We start from the raw sequence: 17,639 nt of genomic DNA, 5'->3' as shown, positions 1-17,639 counted from the left end.
ATTTATTAATGTTATATGTGTTTTATTTTTTACTATACACATTTTTTGGTATTTTGATATTCATTTATTAATTTTAGCGCTACACATACGTATTTTTTTGGTTGTTTTGCTTTTTTGAATAAGCCGTGTCAGCAGCTACCATTTACGCACACCTGGCAGCGCAGGGTATCCACTCTCTCGTTGGGTGGCCTATAGCATACCCCCACTCACCTCCTCTCTTTGAAGTTCTACGCATACTGATTCCACCTCCCCTTAGTCCCATACATAGTGTCGCTCCTGATCCAGAGTTGGCGGATGGGCGGGCCAGTCAGCGGGTGAGTGAGCGGATGGGCTGGCCAGTCAGCGAGCAGGTGGGCGGGGGAGCAGAGAGAAGACATCACAGCTCACCCTGCCTTTCTGCAGTTTTTATTTTAAAATAAATACTGGAAAATTAATTAATTGTTTTGATACATCTTTTGTCCTTAGATTGCATAAAAAAATTATCTATTTCAAGACTATATATATATATATATATATATATATATACACACACACATACAAAAACTTTGATTGCTCCCCAAAAATGATGTATTTGTTACACTGTTGATTTCCAGGTATGGTTGATGTCCAGCTGGGGTCACTTTAAATATGCATGTTTCATACCTAGCTGATCCCTGTGGAAGCTGTTAATCACTATAGTAGGTGCTACTCTAGTGACTGCCGCTATCTTCCTAGTCCTGTACTTATTGATTGCACTGCTGCTTAGTGAACACACAAGGTTGCTCATTTGGCACAAGCACCATTCAGAGAATACTTTGCATTTTATCATTGAATGCAAAGTGTTCTGTGATTGGACGAGCTGGGCTGGATAAATGTAACTTTGCAAATATGTCTGTCCCTGACCTGCAGCTTTGATGCATGCACATGTAGTTCCATGTCTTTAACATGCAAGGTTCTTGTTACCTTTTATCCCACAAGACAGCTGCTGTTGAATCAATTAGCTACACACCCAGCCAGGTCATCTCCATTTCTATTGAAGCTAGTCTCATTGCCCCAGGCATGGCCACAACAGCTATTGATCCTAGTGCCAGGATCCTCAATGTCTTTGTATTTCCAAGAAGATTCCTAGTGATCCCCAGTACTTCCTAGTGTCCCTGGGTTCTGGAGAAAATTTCTTGTAACCCACTTGCACTTTTTTCTCCTGCCAGTGATAGGAAAATGTTGCCAGTAAAAAATATGACTGCAACGCTTGGCTCCGAACTACGCATGCACAGTTCTGGCCTGGATCTGGCTGAGACCATCTCAGTGTCTTCTACAGTGTGTTGGGGGGGGGGGGGGGGTGGGTCTGACGGAGGTGGTGCCTGAATGTGTTATGTGATGTCATGGTGCAAGGGTGCCGAGCAGAGTGGTGGCCGGAGCCTTGAGTGTGCGTCTGCAGGACAGTAGCAAGGCAAGCCAGGAGCAGGACTGTCAGTGTTGTTTGGATTGGAGTGGACTGAAGGTACCACCTGGCATTGAGAGAGACTGTCATTGTGACTGGGACGACATTTGGGAGTAATCCATGCAACAGTTGGTCTCTGCCAGACTGATTGGTTCAAATAAAAATTATCCATTGAGTATACTTCACCCTTCCTAGCCGACTATACAAATGCATTTTCTGCCCGCTCCTGTCACACTGACCCCTGCTGTCATACTGCCCCTGTCACACTGCCCCCTCCCATCACACTGCCCCCCTATCACACTGCCCCCCTCCTGTCACATGGTCCTCACTCCTGTTGCATTTCCCCCCAACTGTCACACTGCTCCCTACCTTCCCATCACACTGCCTCCCTTCGTGTCACACAGCCCCACTTCTGTCATATGGCCCACCTCCTTTCACATGGCCCCCCTCCTTTTAGGGGGTGGGTGGCCCTTCATGGTTTCTTGGACAAAGGCTCCGAAGATTCTAGTTACGCCTCTTGCTTGCTGAAACTAGTCTGTCAAAGCCAATAGGAAAGTGTCTCTTATATTGGCGGTCAGTGGTCAAAATACCAATTGTTATTCTACTAGCTCTGCCAAGCGGGGAAGGACCTTGAAATATGCAAGCACCATCAGATTGGAGGTCAACCTGACACTCTTCAAGGAACCCCAAGCAACATCTTGTGGAACCCTGGTTAAAAAAGGCTGCATTCGAGAGACAATGGGCTGGATTCAGATACATTGGCGTATCTGTCCGCCCGGCGTAACGTATCTGAGATACGTTACGCCGCTCTAACTTTGGGCGCGAGTTCTTTATTCACAAAGAACTTCCGCCCTTAGTTACGGCGGCGTAACGTATCTGTTGCGGCATAAGGCCGCGTAATTCAAATGTGGAAGGGGGGCGTGTTTTATGTTAATGTGTGTTGACTTGACGTGATTGACGTTTTTTACAAACGGCGCATGCACCGTCCGTGTACATATCCCAGTGTGCATTGCTCTAAATGATGTCGCAAGGACGTCATTGGTTTCGACGTGAACGGAAATTACGTCCATCCGTATTCGCGAATGACTTACGCAAACAATGTAAAATTTGAAAACTCGGCGCGGGAACGACGGCCATACTTAACATTATTAGCTACGCCTCATATAGCCCCCTGTGTTTTTGTATCATGACATAGAGCAGTTATCCCCTCACTTTAACGAAAACATCAGTTCCTTTGAAAAAACCTTAGGAGTTATGCTCTAAAACACTCCAACAATCTATTTCCTAAATGTGTGCTGCCATGGAGTTGTCAACATTAGGAAAAATACTTTTACATGTCATTTTCCTTTCCTGATTACTCTTTGTGGTAGCCTAGGTTTCTGCCCTTTTAGAAGGTATATTTATGGAATACTGTGAGGCCTAGTACACACGAGAGGATTTATCTGCGGATACGGTCCAGCGGACCGTTTCCGCGGATAAATCCTCTCGAGGATTTCAGCGGATTTGGATCCGATGGAGTGTACTCACCATAGGATCGAAATCCGCGCCGAAATCCCCTCGCGATGACGTGTCGCGCCGTCGCCGCGATGATGACGCGGCGACGAGCGCGACGCTGTCATATAAGGAATTCCACGCATGCGTCGAATCATTAAGACGCATGCGGGGGATCCCTTCGGACGGATTGATCCGGTGAGTCTGTACAGACCAGCGGATCAATCCGTTGGGATCGATTCAAGCGGATAGATTTGTAGACATGTCTACAAATTTTTATCTGCTGGAATCGTGAAATTCCCGCGGATAAATATCCGCAGGAATGTACACACCATAGAATCTATCCGCTGAAACCGATCCGCTGAGATTTTTCAGCGGATGGATTCTATGGTGTGTACGGGGCCTGAGTGTGGTCAGATAGAGAGCTAATCCTATTTGGTAGTAGAGGTGCATTAATGAGCCAAAGACATGCTACCATGGGGAATAGTCAAGAAAGGACAAATTCCGACTTTGGTAACAATGTTCCTAATTTCAGTTGACGATACACCTGTTGCAGGAGCCATGTGAAAAGACACCTTCAGCCATCTGGAGCTGTCTCCAATAGTTATCAATGACCTTGTGGCGCAATGGCAGATAAGAAGGTTGCATGTTCAAATCATGTCGGGGTCAGCTAGTCTGCTTTTTGTAACATGGCTCCAAAGTGGGCGTAGGAGCAACACCCCCTCTCTACTGCACCCGTCAATCAACAATATCTATTGAATCTATCTATTGTCGGCGCTGCCGCCCACTATTTAGGTGTCTGGCCCCTTTTCGAGCACCGGCCATCTGAATTCCAACGGTGGGGGTGGCATAGGCTCTAATAGGTTCCTGATTAGAGCCTGTAGGCTTGCAAATTGTTAAGCAGCGTGCGCACGGTTGTGCGTTCGCTGTTTAAACAGTGCTGGGTTAGGGAATTGCTTCCCTAACACTGACCCGCCTCTCAGCCAATCAGGTGCACCGGGTCTGGTTACCTGTCACCTGATTGACTGAAGTGACAGGCGCTGTGATTGGACGCCTATCAGGCGTCCAATCATAGCAGAGATGACATGAAGAGGACGGGAGAAGACATCGAGGACTCGGAGTGACCCGAGAAAGGTAAGTGCCGGGCGGGGGCAAACTGGCTGCATTTGATGGGGCAAGCTAGCGGCGTTTGATGGGGAAAACCGGCGCCGTTTGATAGGGCAAACTGGTGGTGTTTGATGGGGCAAACTGGCGGTGTTTGATGGGGCAATCTGGCATCGTTTGATGGGGCAAACTGGCAGCATTTGATGGGGCAAACTGGCGGCTATTGATGGGAACAGTGGCTGCGTTTGATGGGCACAGTGGCGGCAATTGATGGGCACAGTGGCAGCAATTGCTGGGCACAGTAGCTGCGTTTGATGGGCACAGTGGCTGCAATTGATGTTTTTTTTTTCAGCTTGTTTGTGCCCCCCCAAAAATGTTGAGCACCACCTGCCACTGCTTCTGTCGCAGTGGATGTACAAAACAAAAAACAAAAGCATCAGCTCTATGGGGCTATACATAAGGCATGTCACTGACTGTAAGTGATTTTTGTACTTTTTGCTCCCTGTGCCTTTTGTCACCCAACCGTAGGCTTTTCAATGTCGATGAGGCTGGGCAATATCCCAGTTGTTTACTATATCAAGGGCCGAGTTGGAACCTGAAGCTTTAGTCTACTAAGGTAGGCCATACATTATACCAGCGTGTTGAACAAATCATGCGAGAAGCACCTGGTTGTGGTCGGTTAATGGTGAAATGCTGTTCTTTCCACGTCCAGATTATGTGCTCCCTAGAATAATCAGAAGTTTAGAAGTCCTTCTGTAACTAATGCTATCAGTATGTTTTACAACAATAAGGTTGCAAAGGTCTTGAGGGAAATCTTTGCTTTTACCCATGATGTTTCTTATGTGACACCTTGGTAATGAGACACCTTTTTATAGGCCAACAGTTGAGACTGAACCAGCTGATATTAATTTGCACTGACAAGAGGCAGAATTGCTTTTTAATTACCAATCAATTTCAGCTGGTGTCTTGGCTTTCCATGCCTTTTTGCACCTCCCTTACTTCATGTGTGCATTACGTTTTCCCTGTGTCATTCCATTTTATTACACATAACTTCATTTCTGAACCTATTTGTTTTGGTGTCTTTGTATGTATGGATTGCATGAGTTATTACCGACATGTGGTGAACTTTTTATGTCAATAACACCTTTAGAAATATATTTACCTAGAAAAATGGTGACGTGTTGAATACATTTTTTTTACCCATTGTATATAACTGCACCATTATCTAGGATAGATAGAGAGAGAGTAGTTATTCCCTCAGCTGATAACACCTTTTCCATGAGTCATGAGAAAGAAAACTTTCAGCCATAAAGAGTTGTGTTCCGTGTCAATGAACTTGAGTTACAATAGTAGCATGTCTGAAGTCAGCTCAAAAGATTCATAGTGGAAATCATGTGAGCTTCAGCGTGCCCTTGAAAACGAAACGTGTCCTGCGTTAGGGATGGAAAAATCTGAATTAAAGTGGAGGTCCCATCAAAAAAATTATTTAGCTTTAAACTGTAGTTTAGACCTAAAAAAATAAAAAAAAATAAAACATTTTTTTACTCACCCTGAAATGCCTGTTGCTATGCGGTCCCACGAAATCTGCCTTCCTATTCACAGAGGTTCCTGACGTCCGCTCCCTCGGCTCCTAACAGCGCTAATGCTCCTGGGAACTGATGACTCATGATGCCGTGCGCCTCCCCTGTTCGAGAATCGCGTGACTAGTTACTATGAGTTGCCATCACAACGGCGCCGCCGCTCATTGTGATGGCAACCTAAGTGGTTTAGGGAGCGGCGCTGCAGCAGTCTTGCGCATGCGTGAGATTGTGGCGGGACGGGTGGCTCGTCAGAACGCGTCATCCACAGGATTCCCGGAAACAATTTCTTGTGGGCTTTACAATGCCCACAAGCAAAATGGGAATGCACAGCAGAGAGGAATATAAAGTATTCGTTTGAAATAACCTCGGCGGAACGGCGGGCCTTTGCACATAGTAAGTGACACTATAGAGCGATGTAAAACGCAAGATGAAAGGTGTTATTTTTAAAAATTGAAAAACGTAATGGGAACCCCGCTTTAAGAAGATGAGATTATGTTTTAAAGGGAAGTTGCCCCCTACCCAAATCTGTGGATCAGAATGGCTGAGCAGTCTATGGAGCTGCATAATCTCTCTCGAATCATAGAATTTTGTACGATTAGGTCACCAACAAATGATGACATGTGTAGGACAGCTTCATTTTAGTAAAATTTAGATTGAGCTCCTTGCACCACAGCAACAAACTGCTGAAATGGTTTTAACTATATTTGATTTATCTGCCACCTTATGCCTGCATCTGTAGAGAAATAAATACATGTTTTGAGTTATATGCATCTATACATGAGGCTCCATAGCTCAGGGGTTAGAGCACTGGTCTTGTAAACCAGGGGTCGTGAGTTCAAATCTCACTGGAGCCTAGGTTTGAGTTTTGCCAACTGTGTCCCCCATAGTACATAATATAATTTCCCGAAGAGTCCCAAAGTGGAATTCCAGAATACAACAAACTAATCTCAACCATTTCAGAGCCCGCCCATAGTCAAATGACATCCACAGATGGGGGGCCAGATTCTTAAACGAGATACGATGGCGTATCTCCAGAAACGCCGTTGTATCTCTGAGTTGCGCGGTCGTATCTATGCGCCTGATTCTTAGAATCAGTTACGCATAGATTTCCCGTAGATCCGACTGGCGTAACTGTGTTACACTGTCGTATCGTAAATGCATATTTACGCTGGCCGCTAGGTGGCACTTCCGTCGAATTCCGCGTCGAGTATGCAAATTAGCTAGATACGCGAATTCACAAACGTACGCCCGGCCAACGCAGTACATTTATGTCGTTTACGTTAGGCTTTTCCCGGCGTATAGTTACCCCTGCTATATGGTGGCGTAAGTGCGGCGTACCAATGTTAAGTAAGGCCGTCGTTCCCGCGACTAAATTTGAAAATTTTACGTCGTTTGCGTAACTCGTCCGTGAATGGGGCTGGACGTAATTTACGTTCACGTCAAAACCAATACGTCCTTGCGGCGTATTAGGAGCAATGCACACTGGGAGATTTCCACGGACGGCGCATGCGCCGTTCGTGAAAAACGTCAATCACGTCGGGTCACACAACATTTAGATAAAACACGCCCCTCTGTTCCAAATTTGAATTAGGCGGGCTTACGCCGGCCGATTTACGCTACTCCGCCGCAACAGATACGTTACGCCCGCACAAAGATACGCGATCGTATGTGAATCTGGGCCGGGATCACCCATCCTGGGTGGATGTCATATGACATCCTGGGCTTCCCGGCCATCTAGGGGGCGTGCTCGGGACACGGTGCGCGTGCCCGATGGCCGTGATGTCCGCCGGGCACACGCAATCACGGCAGGACCGTATACAAATTACATATTTTGCAAAAACTACTTGCAAATCATTCAAAAAAATATTTTAGTGTAAATATCTTTTTGACCCCTCATATTTAAGAGTTCCGCTCATGCTTTTTTTTTCTATTAACCACTTACCCCCCGGACCATATTGCTGCCCAAAGATCAGAGTACTTTTTGCGATTCGGGACTCTGTCGCTTTAACAGACAATTGCGCGGTCGTGCGACGTGGCTCCCAAACAAAATTGGCGTCCTTTTTTTCCCACAAATAGAGCTTTCTTTTGGTGGTATTTGATCACCTCTGCGGTTTTTAGTTTTTGCGCTATAAACAAAAATAGAGCGACAATTTTGAAAAAAATGAATATTTTTTACATTTTGCTATAATAAATATCCCCCAAAAATATATAAAAAAACATTTTTTTTCCTCAGTTTAGGCCGATACGTTTTCTTCTACATATTTTTCGTAAAAAAAATCGCAATAAGCGTTTATTGATTGGTTTGCGCAAAAGTTATAGCGTTTACAAAATAGGGGGTAGTTTTATGTCATATTTTTTATATTTAGTCTAGTATAGTAATGGCGGCGATCAGCGATTTTTTTTTCGGTACTGCGACATTATGGCGGACACTTCGGACACTTTTGACACATTTTTGGGACCATTGGGACCATTGGCATTTTTATAGCGATCAGTGCTATAAAAATGCATTGGATTACTATAAAAATGCCACTGGCAGTGAAGGGGTTAACACTAGGGGGCGGGGAAGGGGTTAAGTATGCCTGGGTGTGTTCTTACTGTGGGGGGGGGGGTGGCCTCACTAGGGGAAACACTGATCCTCTGTTCATACATTGTATGAACCGAAGATCAGCATTTCCCCTGCTGACAGGAACGAGAGCTGTGTGTTTACACACACAGCTCCCGTTCCCCGCTCTGTACCGAGCGATCGCGTGTGCCCGGCGGCGATCGCGCCCGCCAGGCACACGCACGGGAGTCGGGGGCGAGCGGGGGGGCGCGCGCGCGCCCCTAGTGGCGGCTGGGAGAGAGGACGTCATATTACGTGCTCTCGCCCAGCAGAGCCACCTTGTGGACGTATTTCGACGGTGCGGCGACGGCAAGTGGTTAAAAGGGATGTTTACATGCCTTGTAATAGGAATAAAAGTGATCCAAATGTTTTTTTAAAGGGACAGTGTAAAACAAAAAAAATAAAAAGTTAAATAAATAATAAAAAAAATTCAAGTGCCCCATCCCTCCGTGATTGCGCGCGGAAGCGAACACATACGTAAGTCGCCCCTGCATATGTAAATGGTGTTCAAACCACACATGTGAGGTAATTCTAGCCCTAGACCTCCTCTGTAACTCAAAACTGGTAACCTGTAGACATTTTGAAACATCGCCTCTGGAGATTTTTGAGTGTCAAAGTTTGTCGCCATTCCACGAGTGCGCGCAATTTTGAAGCATGACGTGTTAGGTATCAATTTACTTGGTGTAACATTATCTTTCACAATATAAAAAATAATTGGGCTAACTTTACTGTTTTCTTATTTTTTAATTCCAAAAAGTTTTTTTCTCAAAAAATTGTGTTTGTAAGACCGCTGCACAAATACGGTGTGACAAAAAGTATTGCAACGACCACCATTTTATTCTCAAGGGTGTCTGGAAAAAAATATATCATGTTTGGGGGTTCTAAGTAATTTTTAATTTTAACTTGTAAACACCAAGTGTAAAAAATGTGCTTGGTCCTTATGTGGTTTACTGCCCTTCTGAATCTTAAAAAGCGACTCTGGTGGGACTCGAACCCACAACCTTTGAATTGCTACACCCTCTAGAAGTCCAATGCGCTATCCATTGCGCCACAGAGCCCTTCCTGCCAACTCCACATCACCTCCATGTAGAGATATGCATAGTGGTAACAACATGGCCTCAGAAGCTAACAGGGGTCTTTCTTTCATCAAATCCAAAACACAGGCAGGGAAATCTCCCACTTACTGAACCATCTTTCAGCCTACCCCTCCTACACCATCCACACTAATGACTGTGAGTCCACATATTGCATCTCTGGATGATACCAGAGAACTTAAAGCGGGGGTTCACCCGAAAAAAATTTGTTAACATTAGATTGAGGCTAATTGTGGGAAGCACAATCGGGTGTTTTTTTTTTAAATCAATGCAGTACATACTTTTTTAGAGATAGATCTTCTCCGCCGCTTCCGGGTATGATCTTCGGGACTGGGCGTTCCTATTTGATGGACAGGCTTCCGACCGTCGCATACAGCGTGTCACAAGTTGCCGAAAGAAGCCGAACGTCGTTGCGGCTCTATACGGCGCCTAAACACCGACGTTCAGCTACTTTCGACAACTCGTGACGCGCTGTATGCGATGGTCGGAAGCCTGTCAATCAAATAGGAACGCCCAGTCCCGCAGTCCATACCCGGAAGCGGCGGAGAAGATCTATCTCTAAAAAGGTAAGTACTGCATTGATATAAAAAAAAACACCCGATTGTGCTTCCCACAATTAGCCTCAATCTAATGTTAAAAATTAGTTTTTGTGGGTGAACCCCCGCTTTAAAGTGTACGATCACCTTGTAAATTAACCCAAATTTGTAAATTCACAAATTCATTAATTTGAAAATCCAAATGTTCTTAAATTAGCAAATTTGAAAATCCGAAAATTTGAAAATTAGAAAATTTGCAGATTCCGAAATCAAAAGGAAAAAAAAATTTGTAAATTTGAAAATCCAAAAATTAGATTTTTTTTTAATTATTATTATTATTCATTATTATTAATTTGTTACATTCCATTTGCTTAGATACTGCATTTGTTAATTAGTAACTTCGGGTGAATTTGTATTCCTTACATTCACTAGCAGCCAAATTCGAAAGGAAATTCCAATACCTATAATTTAATAGATAAGTTATTATCAGTTAGTTATTATTTCAGATTTTCAAATTTTCAGATTTTCGAATTTCCAGATTTTCAAATGTACGAATTTTCGAATTTCTGAATTTTTGAGTTTCTCAATTTTCTAATATTCTAATTTACGAATATTCAGAAAAAAATCATTAAACAGGTTTTCGTTAATTTGGATGTTTACGAATTAACAAATTTGTCAAAATCGAATATAGAACAAAACTAATTGCATGTGTCTAGCAGTTGATTACTTCAGTGATTTCCAGGGGAATCCCACAGGTATGGTATACACATAGGTACATTGGTCCAAGCTAGATTAATGTAACTATATAAAACTATCTAATTCTTCTTTAAAACTGTTAAAACAAATGGGCTGGAGTTCCCCTTAAGACCCCTTTCACACTGAAGCGTTTTTACAGCGTTTTAGCGTTAAAAATAGCGCTATTAAAACGCTCATAAACGCTCTCTATGTATCTCAATGGACCCTTTCAATGGCCCCTCTCACACTGAGTCGCAAGCAGCATATTTGGAGCAGTTTTTAGTCACGAAAAAAAAAACGCCCCTCTCCATTGGAATGAATTGAAAGCGCTGTAAAAACGCCTTACCCTTTCACACTGAGGCGTTGCACTGGCGGGGCGTTGAGAAAAGTCCTGCAAGCAGCATCTTTGGAGCAGCTTTTCGGCGCTGAAAAAAATGCTCCAAAAACGCCCCTCTCCATTGAAATGAATTGAAAGCGCTGTAAAAACGCCCTGCCCTTTCACACTGAGGCACTGCAAAAACGCCCTAAAACGTTAGGGTCATAGCGGTGCTTTACCAGCACATTGGGATTGCAGATGAGGCTTCGCTCAAATAACGCTCGAAAAACGTTTAAAAAACGTCCCAGTGTGAAAGGGGCCTAAATGTAACTATCTGTTCTACTTTTGCTTTGATTTCTGCAGCTAATTCGTCTTTTTGATAAATTAGTATTTTAATTTTTAATCTTTTAACTACACAATTATTATCATATGTCATAAATTCTGTAAAACAGGTGTACTGATAGCTGTAGACGCTCCTTTTCAGTACTAGCCTTTATGTGTGATGTCACCTCTGATTCTGGGCTTAGAGAAAGGAAGGTCCTACCTGTTCTGTCACTCTGGTCTACGTTGGAACTTGGAAGATTTCCTCATTTTTATGTCTGACCCTGAAATGATTGTCTCTTCTGTGAGGTCACTCCCTTTGTACTGTCACCGCTGTTATCGTCAGCACAGTTCACTGAGCAATGTTCAAGCACAGTGCAAAGTACAGTCCCTGTAAATCAAACCAGTCCAACATTTTCATATTCCTGATATGGGTCTGTTGTACTGTGTACTTGTGTTTAACCACTTGCTTACTGGGCACATAAACCCCCTTCGTTCCCAGGCGAAATCTCAGCGTCCGGCACTGCGTCGCTTTAACTGACAATTGCGCGGTCGTGCGACGTGGCTCCCAAACAAAATTGGCGTCCTTTTTTCCCCACAAATAGAGCTTTCTTTTGGTGGTATTTGATCACCTCTGCGGTTTTTATTTTTTGCACTATAAACAAAAAAAGAGCAACAATTAAAAAAAAATATATATTTTTTTTACTTGTTGCTATAATAAATATCCCAATTTTTTTTTAAAAAACTATTTTTTTTCTCAGTTAAGGCCGATACGTATTTTTCGACGTATTTTTGTAAAAAAAAAAAAAAAATCACAATAAGCGACTGGTTTGCGCAAAAGTTATAGCGCCTACAAAATGGGGAACAGAATTATGATTTTTTTTATTATTTTTTTTTTTACTAGTAATGGCGGCGATCTGCGATTTTTATTGGGACTGGGATATTGCGGCGGACGTATCGGACACTTTTGACACAAATTTGGCGCCATTCACATTTATACGGCGATCAGTGCTATAAAAATGCACTAATTACTGTATAAATGTGACTGGCAGTGAAGGGGTTAACACTAGGGGGTGAGGAAGGGGTTAACTGTGTAGCCTGGGTGTGTTATAACTGTGTGGGGGGAGGGGGGTGACTGGGGGAGGGGACCGATGCTGTGTCCCTATGTACAAGTGACACAGATCGGTCTCCTCTCCTCTGACAGCACGTGGAGCTCTGTGTTTACACACAGAGCTCCACGTCCCTGCTGTCACCTGCCGTGTCACCGACGATCGCGTGTACCCGGCGGACATCGCGGCCGCCAGGTACACGCATCGGGTCTTCGGCGATGCGTCGGGACAGTTTTTACCCGCCGCGCGCCACCCAGTGGCGCGCGCGGGTAATGCACATAAAGGCCGTTTTTAAACGGCCACTTGGCACTTGAGAGCCGCGCTGCGGACGTATTTCGTCTATAGCGCGGATCTCAAGTGGTTAAAAGTACCCTGATCTCCTTGCATTGCTTCCTTTGTGTCATTGGTGTCGGTGAAAGGAATAGTGCCCCATCATTGGTGTCAGTGGGAGGAATGGTGCCCCATCATTGGTGCCAGTGGGAGGAATAGTGCCCCATCATTGGTGTCAGTGGGAGGAAAAGTGCCCCATTGTTGGTGTCAGTGGGAGGAATTATGCCCCAAGGGTCAAATAAAGGCACATTTGGCCCACGGGCCGCAGTTTGGAGACCACTGCTCTGGAGATTTAGGACAGAGTTCCACCCTATTTAGAAACTATGGCCTGACTGGTAGCTCACCCCTGTGCCTTTACTCTTTGGGTATTTTTTTATTTATTGTTTTCATTTTGTTTAAATACCTTTCTTCAAAAATCCCCCCATTGATAGACAGATCACCCGTCCAATGCCGAGACGTGTGACCTATATCAAAGTACCCGGGCCAGGAGGCGGGGCTGTATGTGACGGCGAGCGACGGGAACACTTGGCAATGCAAATGAAAGCTGTAACAGCGATGTTCCCCGCTTGGCGAACGCTGGGAGAATGGCTCCTATCCAACCCCGCCTGCCGGCAGTGCTCGCCCCCCTCCCAGGCAGCCCACGATCGCCAGACTTCTTTTTCTACTCGAGTGGAAAATTTGAGGGCTGATAAAAGAACATGCTGCAGCAAAAAATTTATTTATAAAGAAAAAAAACTGTCAAATCTCATTTAAATTGACTCACGGTTGCAGTTTCCGACCTACCGATGTAAATCCATTGTCAATCGCGCCGCCACATAGTACCTCTACCCATTCACCAAAAAAGTGTCAAAAGGTAATACAAACACAGGGACAGATTTTGACAATTCCTATGTAGCGCCCCCTTTACTTTCATTAAGGGCACTACGCTAAAGTTAGTGGGAGAATGAGAGATAAGTTGCTCTCATTCTTAATTTGTTAAATTTGGCTGTCGCCAAATCTGGATTGTTCTGTGGGTCAGTCTGCGTTCTAGTGATGCGGTTGAATCCCTGGGCGGCAGGTGGCGCCAGTGAGGTCCAGGCGGAGCCACTTCCTCTCAGCAGCCAATTGGAGGGGTTTTCCCTCGCGGGGCATGCTGGGGAGGAGTATTTCTGTGGCGGAGGCCGTTGTTCTGGGTTCTTTGCGGGTTCCTGGTTCCAGGTGCGGCACCCACCATTAGGGTGTGCGCACATTGCGGGCCCCACCACTATGGCCCACCTGGCCTGGGGTCACGCGCTACGTGGAGTTCCTGACTCTGGGCCCTCCTGGCCTGGAGCAACTGATGCTACCAAGGGGCCCCAGTGACTTATTGGGTCCCCCTTCTCCTGAGAAGATCCCAGGCTGTATGCCGTTCGGTGGGGGATCAGCTTGAGGAGAAACCGGAGGCAGGTTATCCAAAAGGGCTTAAACGAACCATTGGGGATCTGGTGACCGGAACATTGACAGGTACACTCGCACTGTCAACAATTACTGGGAGGATTTGCTCAACCATTTAGATCATCCAAGTACTAGGCCTGTGGCAGAGGTCTCACTAGAGCCAGGTCTGTGGCAGAGGCCTGCTCCTCCCAGCAAGTGGCGCTCCGGCTGCCAGGCCTGTGGCAGAGGTCTGTCAGGAGACACTTCACCCACTCTGGCTGGAGTGGCGACGAACTGTACTACTACAGAAAGCAAGATTGCTTTCCTTCTATCCAAAGCCTGATACTGCAAAGTTCCTTTACTTCATCAACCTTTTCTGTCTATCTCAAGTTGATGTTGGCCATGTTGGGCCGAGAAATAAAGCATTCAGAAAACCTTATCTGCTGATTGGACATTCAATTTCTGCTCTACTCACTACCTTCACCCCTAGACATCACATAGAGGTAACTTAATACGCCGATCCCAAAACAATCAGTGGCTCCTGAGGGGGTAGCGCTACACCTACAATGCATGAATCTATCTATTCGTGATAGAGAGGTGGCAGGAGAGAGGGGGCGGTGCCCGTGCGCCCATATGGATGCACCAATGCTGCATCTGATAAACTGCTGAAGTTATTTTTATTCATAACACTATGTAGCGTTACCCCCTCAGGAGCCGCTGATTGTTGTTGGGATCGGCGTATTAAGTTACCTCTTACTGTTGTCTAGGGGTGCAGTTCATGAGTACAGTAGTGAGCGAATGTCCAGTCAATAAAAAAAGGTTTTTGAATGCTTTATTCTCGACCCAACATAGCCAACATCAACATAAAGTAGAGAGAGTAGAGAAAAGGTTGATGAAGCGATAGAGAACATTGCAGTATCAGGCCTGGATATGAAAAGAGCAATCCTGCTCCCAGTAGCACAGTAGTAGTAGATACAGTTCGTCAGAGTGGGTGAAGTGCCCCCGGACAGACTCCTGCCACGAGCCTGGCAGCCGAAGTGTCGCTTTAGGTTGCTGGGAGGAACAGGCCTCTGCCACAGACCCGGCTCTGGGGATCTCTGCCACAGGTCTGGTACTTAGATGAGCTGAACGGATTGAGCGAATCCCCCCAGTAGATTAAGTCAGGGTCACCGGGTGACAGTTGAAGTTTACCTGTCAATGTCCCGGTCACCAGATCCCCGATGGTTCGTTCAAGCCCTATTGGACAACCTGCCTCCGGGTTCTCCTCAAGCCGAACCCCCATCGAATGGCATACAGCCTGGGACCTCCTCAATAGCGTTGGGGACCCAGTAAGTCACTGGGGCCCCTTTCAGCAACATGGAGCTCCGCGTAGCATGCGACCCCGGCCTGGTAGGCCATATCGCCCGGGTCCGTTGGATGCGCACACCCTAAAGGTGGGTGCCGCACCTGGAACCTGGAACCCACGAAGAACCAACAAAAATGGCGTCTGCCACAGATATATTCTCCCCCAGCATGCTCCACGAGGGAAAACTCCTCTAATTGGCTGCTGGAGAAAAGTGGCTCTGCCAGAACCCCTCTAGCGCCAACTGTCGCCCAGGGGTAGAATCGGCACCCCTGGAGCGCAGACTGACCTACAGGACAGATCAGGAATTACAGCAGCCCCAAATTTAGCAAATTGTGAATGGGAGCAAAATAACTCTCCCATTCCCCACTAACTTTAGCGTAGTGCCCATACTGAAAGTAAGGGGGCGTTAAAACTATTACAATATGTTTTACCTAAATTAATTTCTACATATTTTTTGGTACTTGCAAGTGCGTTGGTCTGTGAAAACAATTACAATGTTGTTTCATGCCCTTGTACAATTCAATGGTTGACGTATCTATCAATTAAAGTGCTTCTTTACAATAAAGTTGTTTCTGTTTTGAATTCTGTGCTAACAACATCACTTCCTGTGCTGCTGTCAGCTTCGACACTGTCACAGTGGGTTATAGAGGAATCTTCCAACATAGTACGGAACTAGAGAGCAACCAGGAAATTCCTTTCTTGGGTTTGGCCAGGGAAGAGATCTTGTGTATATATACGGTAATGGAGCTCACTAGGAATATGCAGAGCTACAGACATCAGAGCAGACAGATTTCAGAAGAAATAGATAAGGTCTACATCTGCAAATATGGGTGCCCTCCTCAGCAGCCTTTACCAAGCTCTTATGAGCTTCTCTGGCACCAAGGCTCGGATCTTGATGTTGGGTCTGGACGCTGCTGGAAAGACTACCATCCTCTACAGGCTGAAATTGAATGAGACAGTACGTACAATCCCAACCATCGGATTCAACGTTGAGACTGTGGAGCCCATCCGTAATGTGACCTTTACTGTCTGGGATGTACCCGGTCAGGGAAGACTTGTTAACCTGTGGAGACACTACTATCCCAATACAGATGGGTTGATTTTTGTGGTGGACAGTGCCGATACAGAGAGGTTTGATGAAGCCAGGACAGCACTCAGTACTATGCTGGAGGATGATAACATGAGAGGTGTGCCCTTCTTGGTGATGGCCAATAAGCAAGATCTCCCAGGTGCCAAGAAACCTATGGAGCTTTCGGAAGAGTTGGGACTGGTGAAGACAAAAGGACATCCGTGGCACATCCAGGGTTGCTCTGCAACCAATGGGGAAGGACTGGTGGAGGGGCTGGAGGTCTTCACCAACTTCGTGAAGCAGTTTCAGAAGAACAAGACTTGCCAAGAGGGCTAAATTCATGTCTATCCATATTATGTTGTCTTTTCTTGTCTAAGGACTCTGAGCTATATGAGTGTACAGCATTATTACACGGTTATCAACTTCTTCTTCACAAGCCGAGGAGCGGAGGAACCGTGCCGGCCAAAGAGCTCCAGCTCCTCCTGTCATCTCTACCATGTAAGACTATCAAAGGAAAGGTTTTGTGACTTCTGACTATCTGGTACTGTGAAAAACCACATTTAAAGGACTGGTTGTAGGTTCTAAAACAAATTGTAGTTCAAAAATGTAAAAATTTGTGATTTCACTGACAGATTTAACATTAATGGGTCTTACTAATTTAGCGCCTGGCTACTTTCAGAGCCGGTGCTATGTTAAATTTAGGGGGAGAATTTAGAGAAATAGTTAGATCTGAATTAGTTTGATTGTTTAAATTTGGGTCTCTGCTCTGGCTTGGCTGTACTGTGGGCTGGCCTTTCGTTCGGGGACTCCCGTCACCCCCGGAAGGCAGGTGGCAGCAGTGGGGTCAAGTGAGACTGAGTATCTCTCCTTGGCGGCCAGTCAGGGGTGGGCCGCCTCACTGTGCATGCTGGGGAGGGGTATAAGGGGGGCAGACGCCATTGCCTCGAGGTTCTTCCTCATGTGGCGCCCTCCATTGGGGTAGCCATTCCACGACAACTCCGCATATGGCCATCCTGGTCGGGGTGTGTGTGGGTAGCAGTGTTCATGGTTCCGGGGCCCCGTTGGCCCGGAGCAATTGATCTGCTGTGCGGGCCCAGTGTTTGACTGGGTCCCCAATTTGGAGGGGGTCCCGAGCTGTCCGTCAAATTGGAGGAGGCTGACCAAAGGATACTAAGCACGAGGCTGGTGTTCCAGG

The 17,639-nt window shown here is 45.7% G+C and overlaps 1 protein-coding gene and 2 non-coding genes across 3 annotated transcripts; 2 read left to right on the top strand and 1 right to left on the bottom strand.

Moving 5' to 3' along the window:
- Window positions 1-6,376: 6,376 nt before the first annotated feature.
- TRNAT-UGU lies at window positions 6,377-6,449 on the top strand. The gene has a single exon. It is a non-coding gene; the product is annotated as a tRNA-Thr (tRNA).
- A 2,721-nt stretch (window positions 6,450-9,170) lies between these two features.
- TRNAR-UCU lies at window positions 9,171-9,255 on the bottom strand. The gene is given in 2 exon segments: window positions 9,171-9,206; window positions 9,219-9,255. It is a non-coding gene; the product is annotated as a tRNA-Arg (tRNA).
- Window positions 9,256-15,966: 6,711 nt separating this feature from the next.
- Window positions 15,967-17,375, top strand: LOC120930949 (ADP-ribosylation factor 1-like). The gene has a single exon (XM_040342082.1). The coding sequence runs from the start codon at window positions 16,202-16,204 to the stop codon at window positions 16,778-16,780; it is 579 nt and encodes a 192-aa protein (XP_040198016.1). The 5' UTR covers window positions 15,967-16,201; the 3' UTR covers window positions 16,781-17,375.
- Window positions 17,376-17,639: the final 264 nt, after the last annotated feature.

This window comes from Rana temporaria, chromosome 3 (genome assembly GCF_905171775.1).
Source record: "Rana temporaria chromosome 3, aRanTem1.1, whole genome shotgun sequence".
NCBI classification, from domain to species: Eukaryota; Metazoa; Chordata; class Amphibia; order Anura; family Ranidae; genus Rana; species Rana temporaria.
Note: the sequence above shows the minus strand (reverse complement) of the source record. Positions and strands in the feature narration are given on the sequence as shown.

What these genes read in the sequence shown, in the direction of transcription:
- LOC120930949 (XM_040342082.1), top strand. Translation starts at nt 16,202, where the DNA reads ATGGGTGCCCTCCTCAGCAGCCTTTACCAAGCTCTTATGAGCTTCTCT.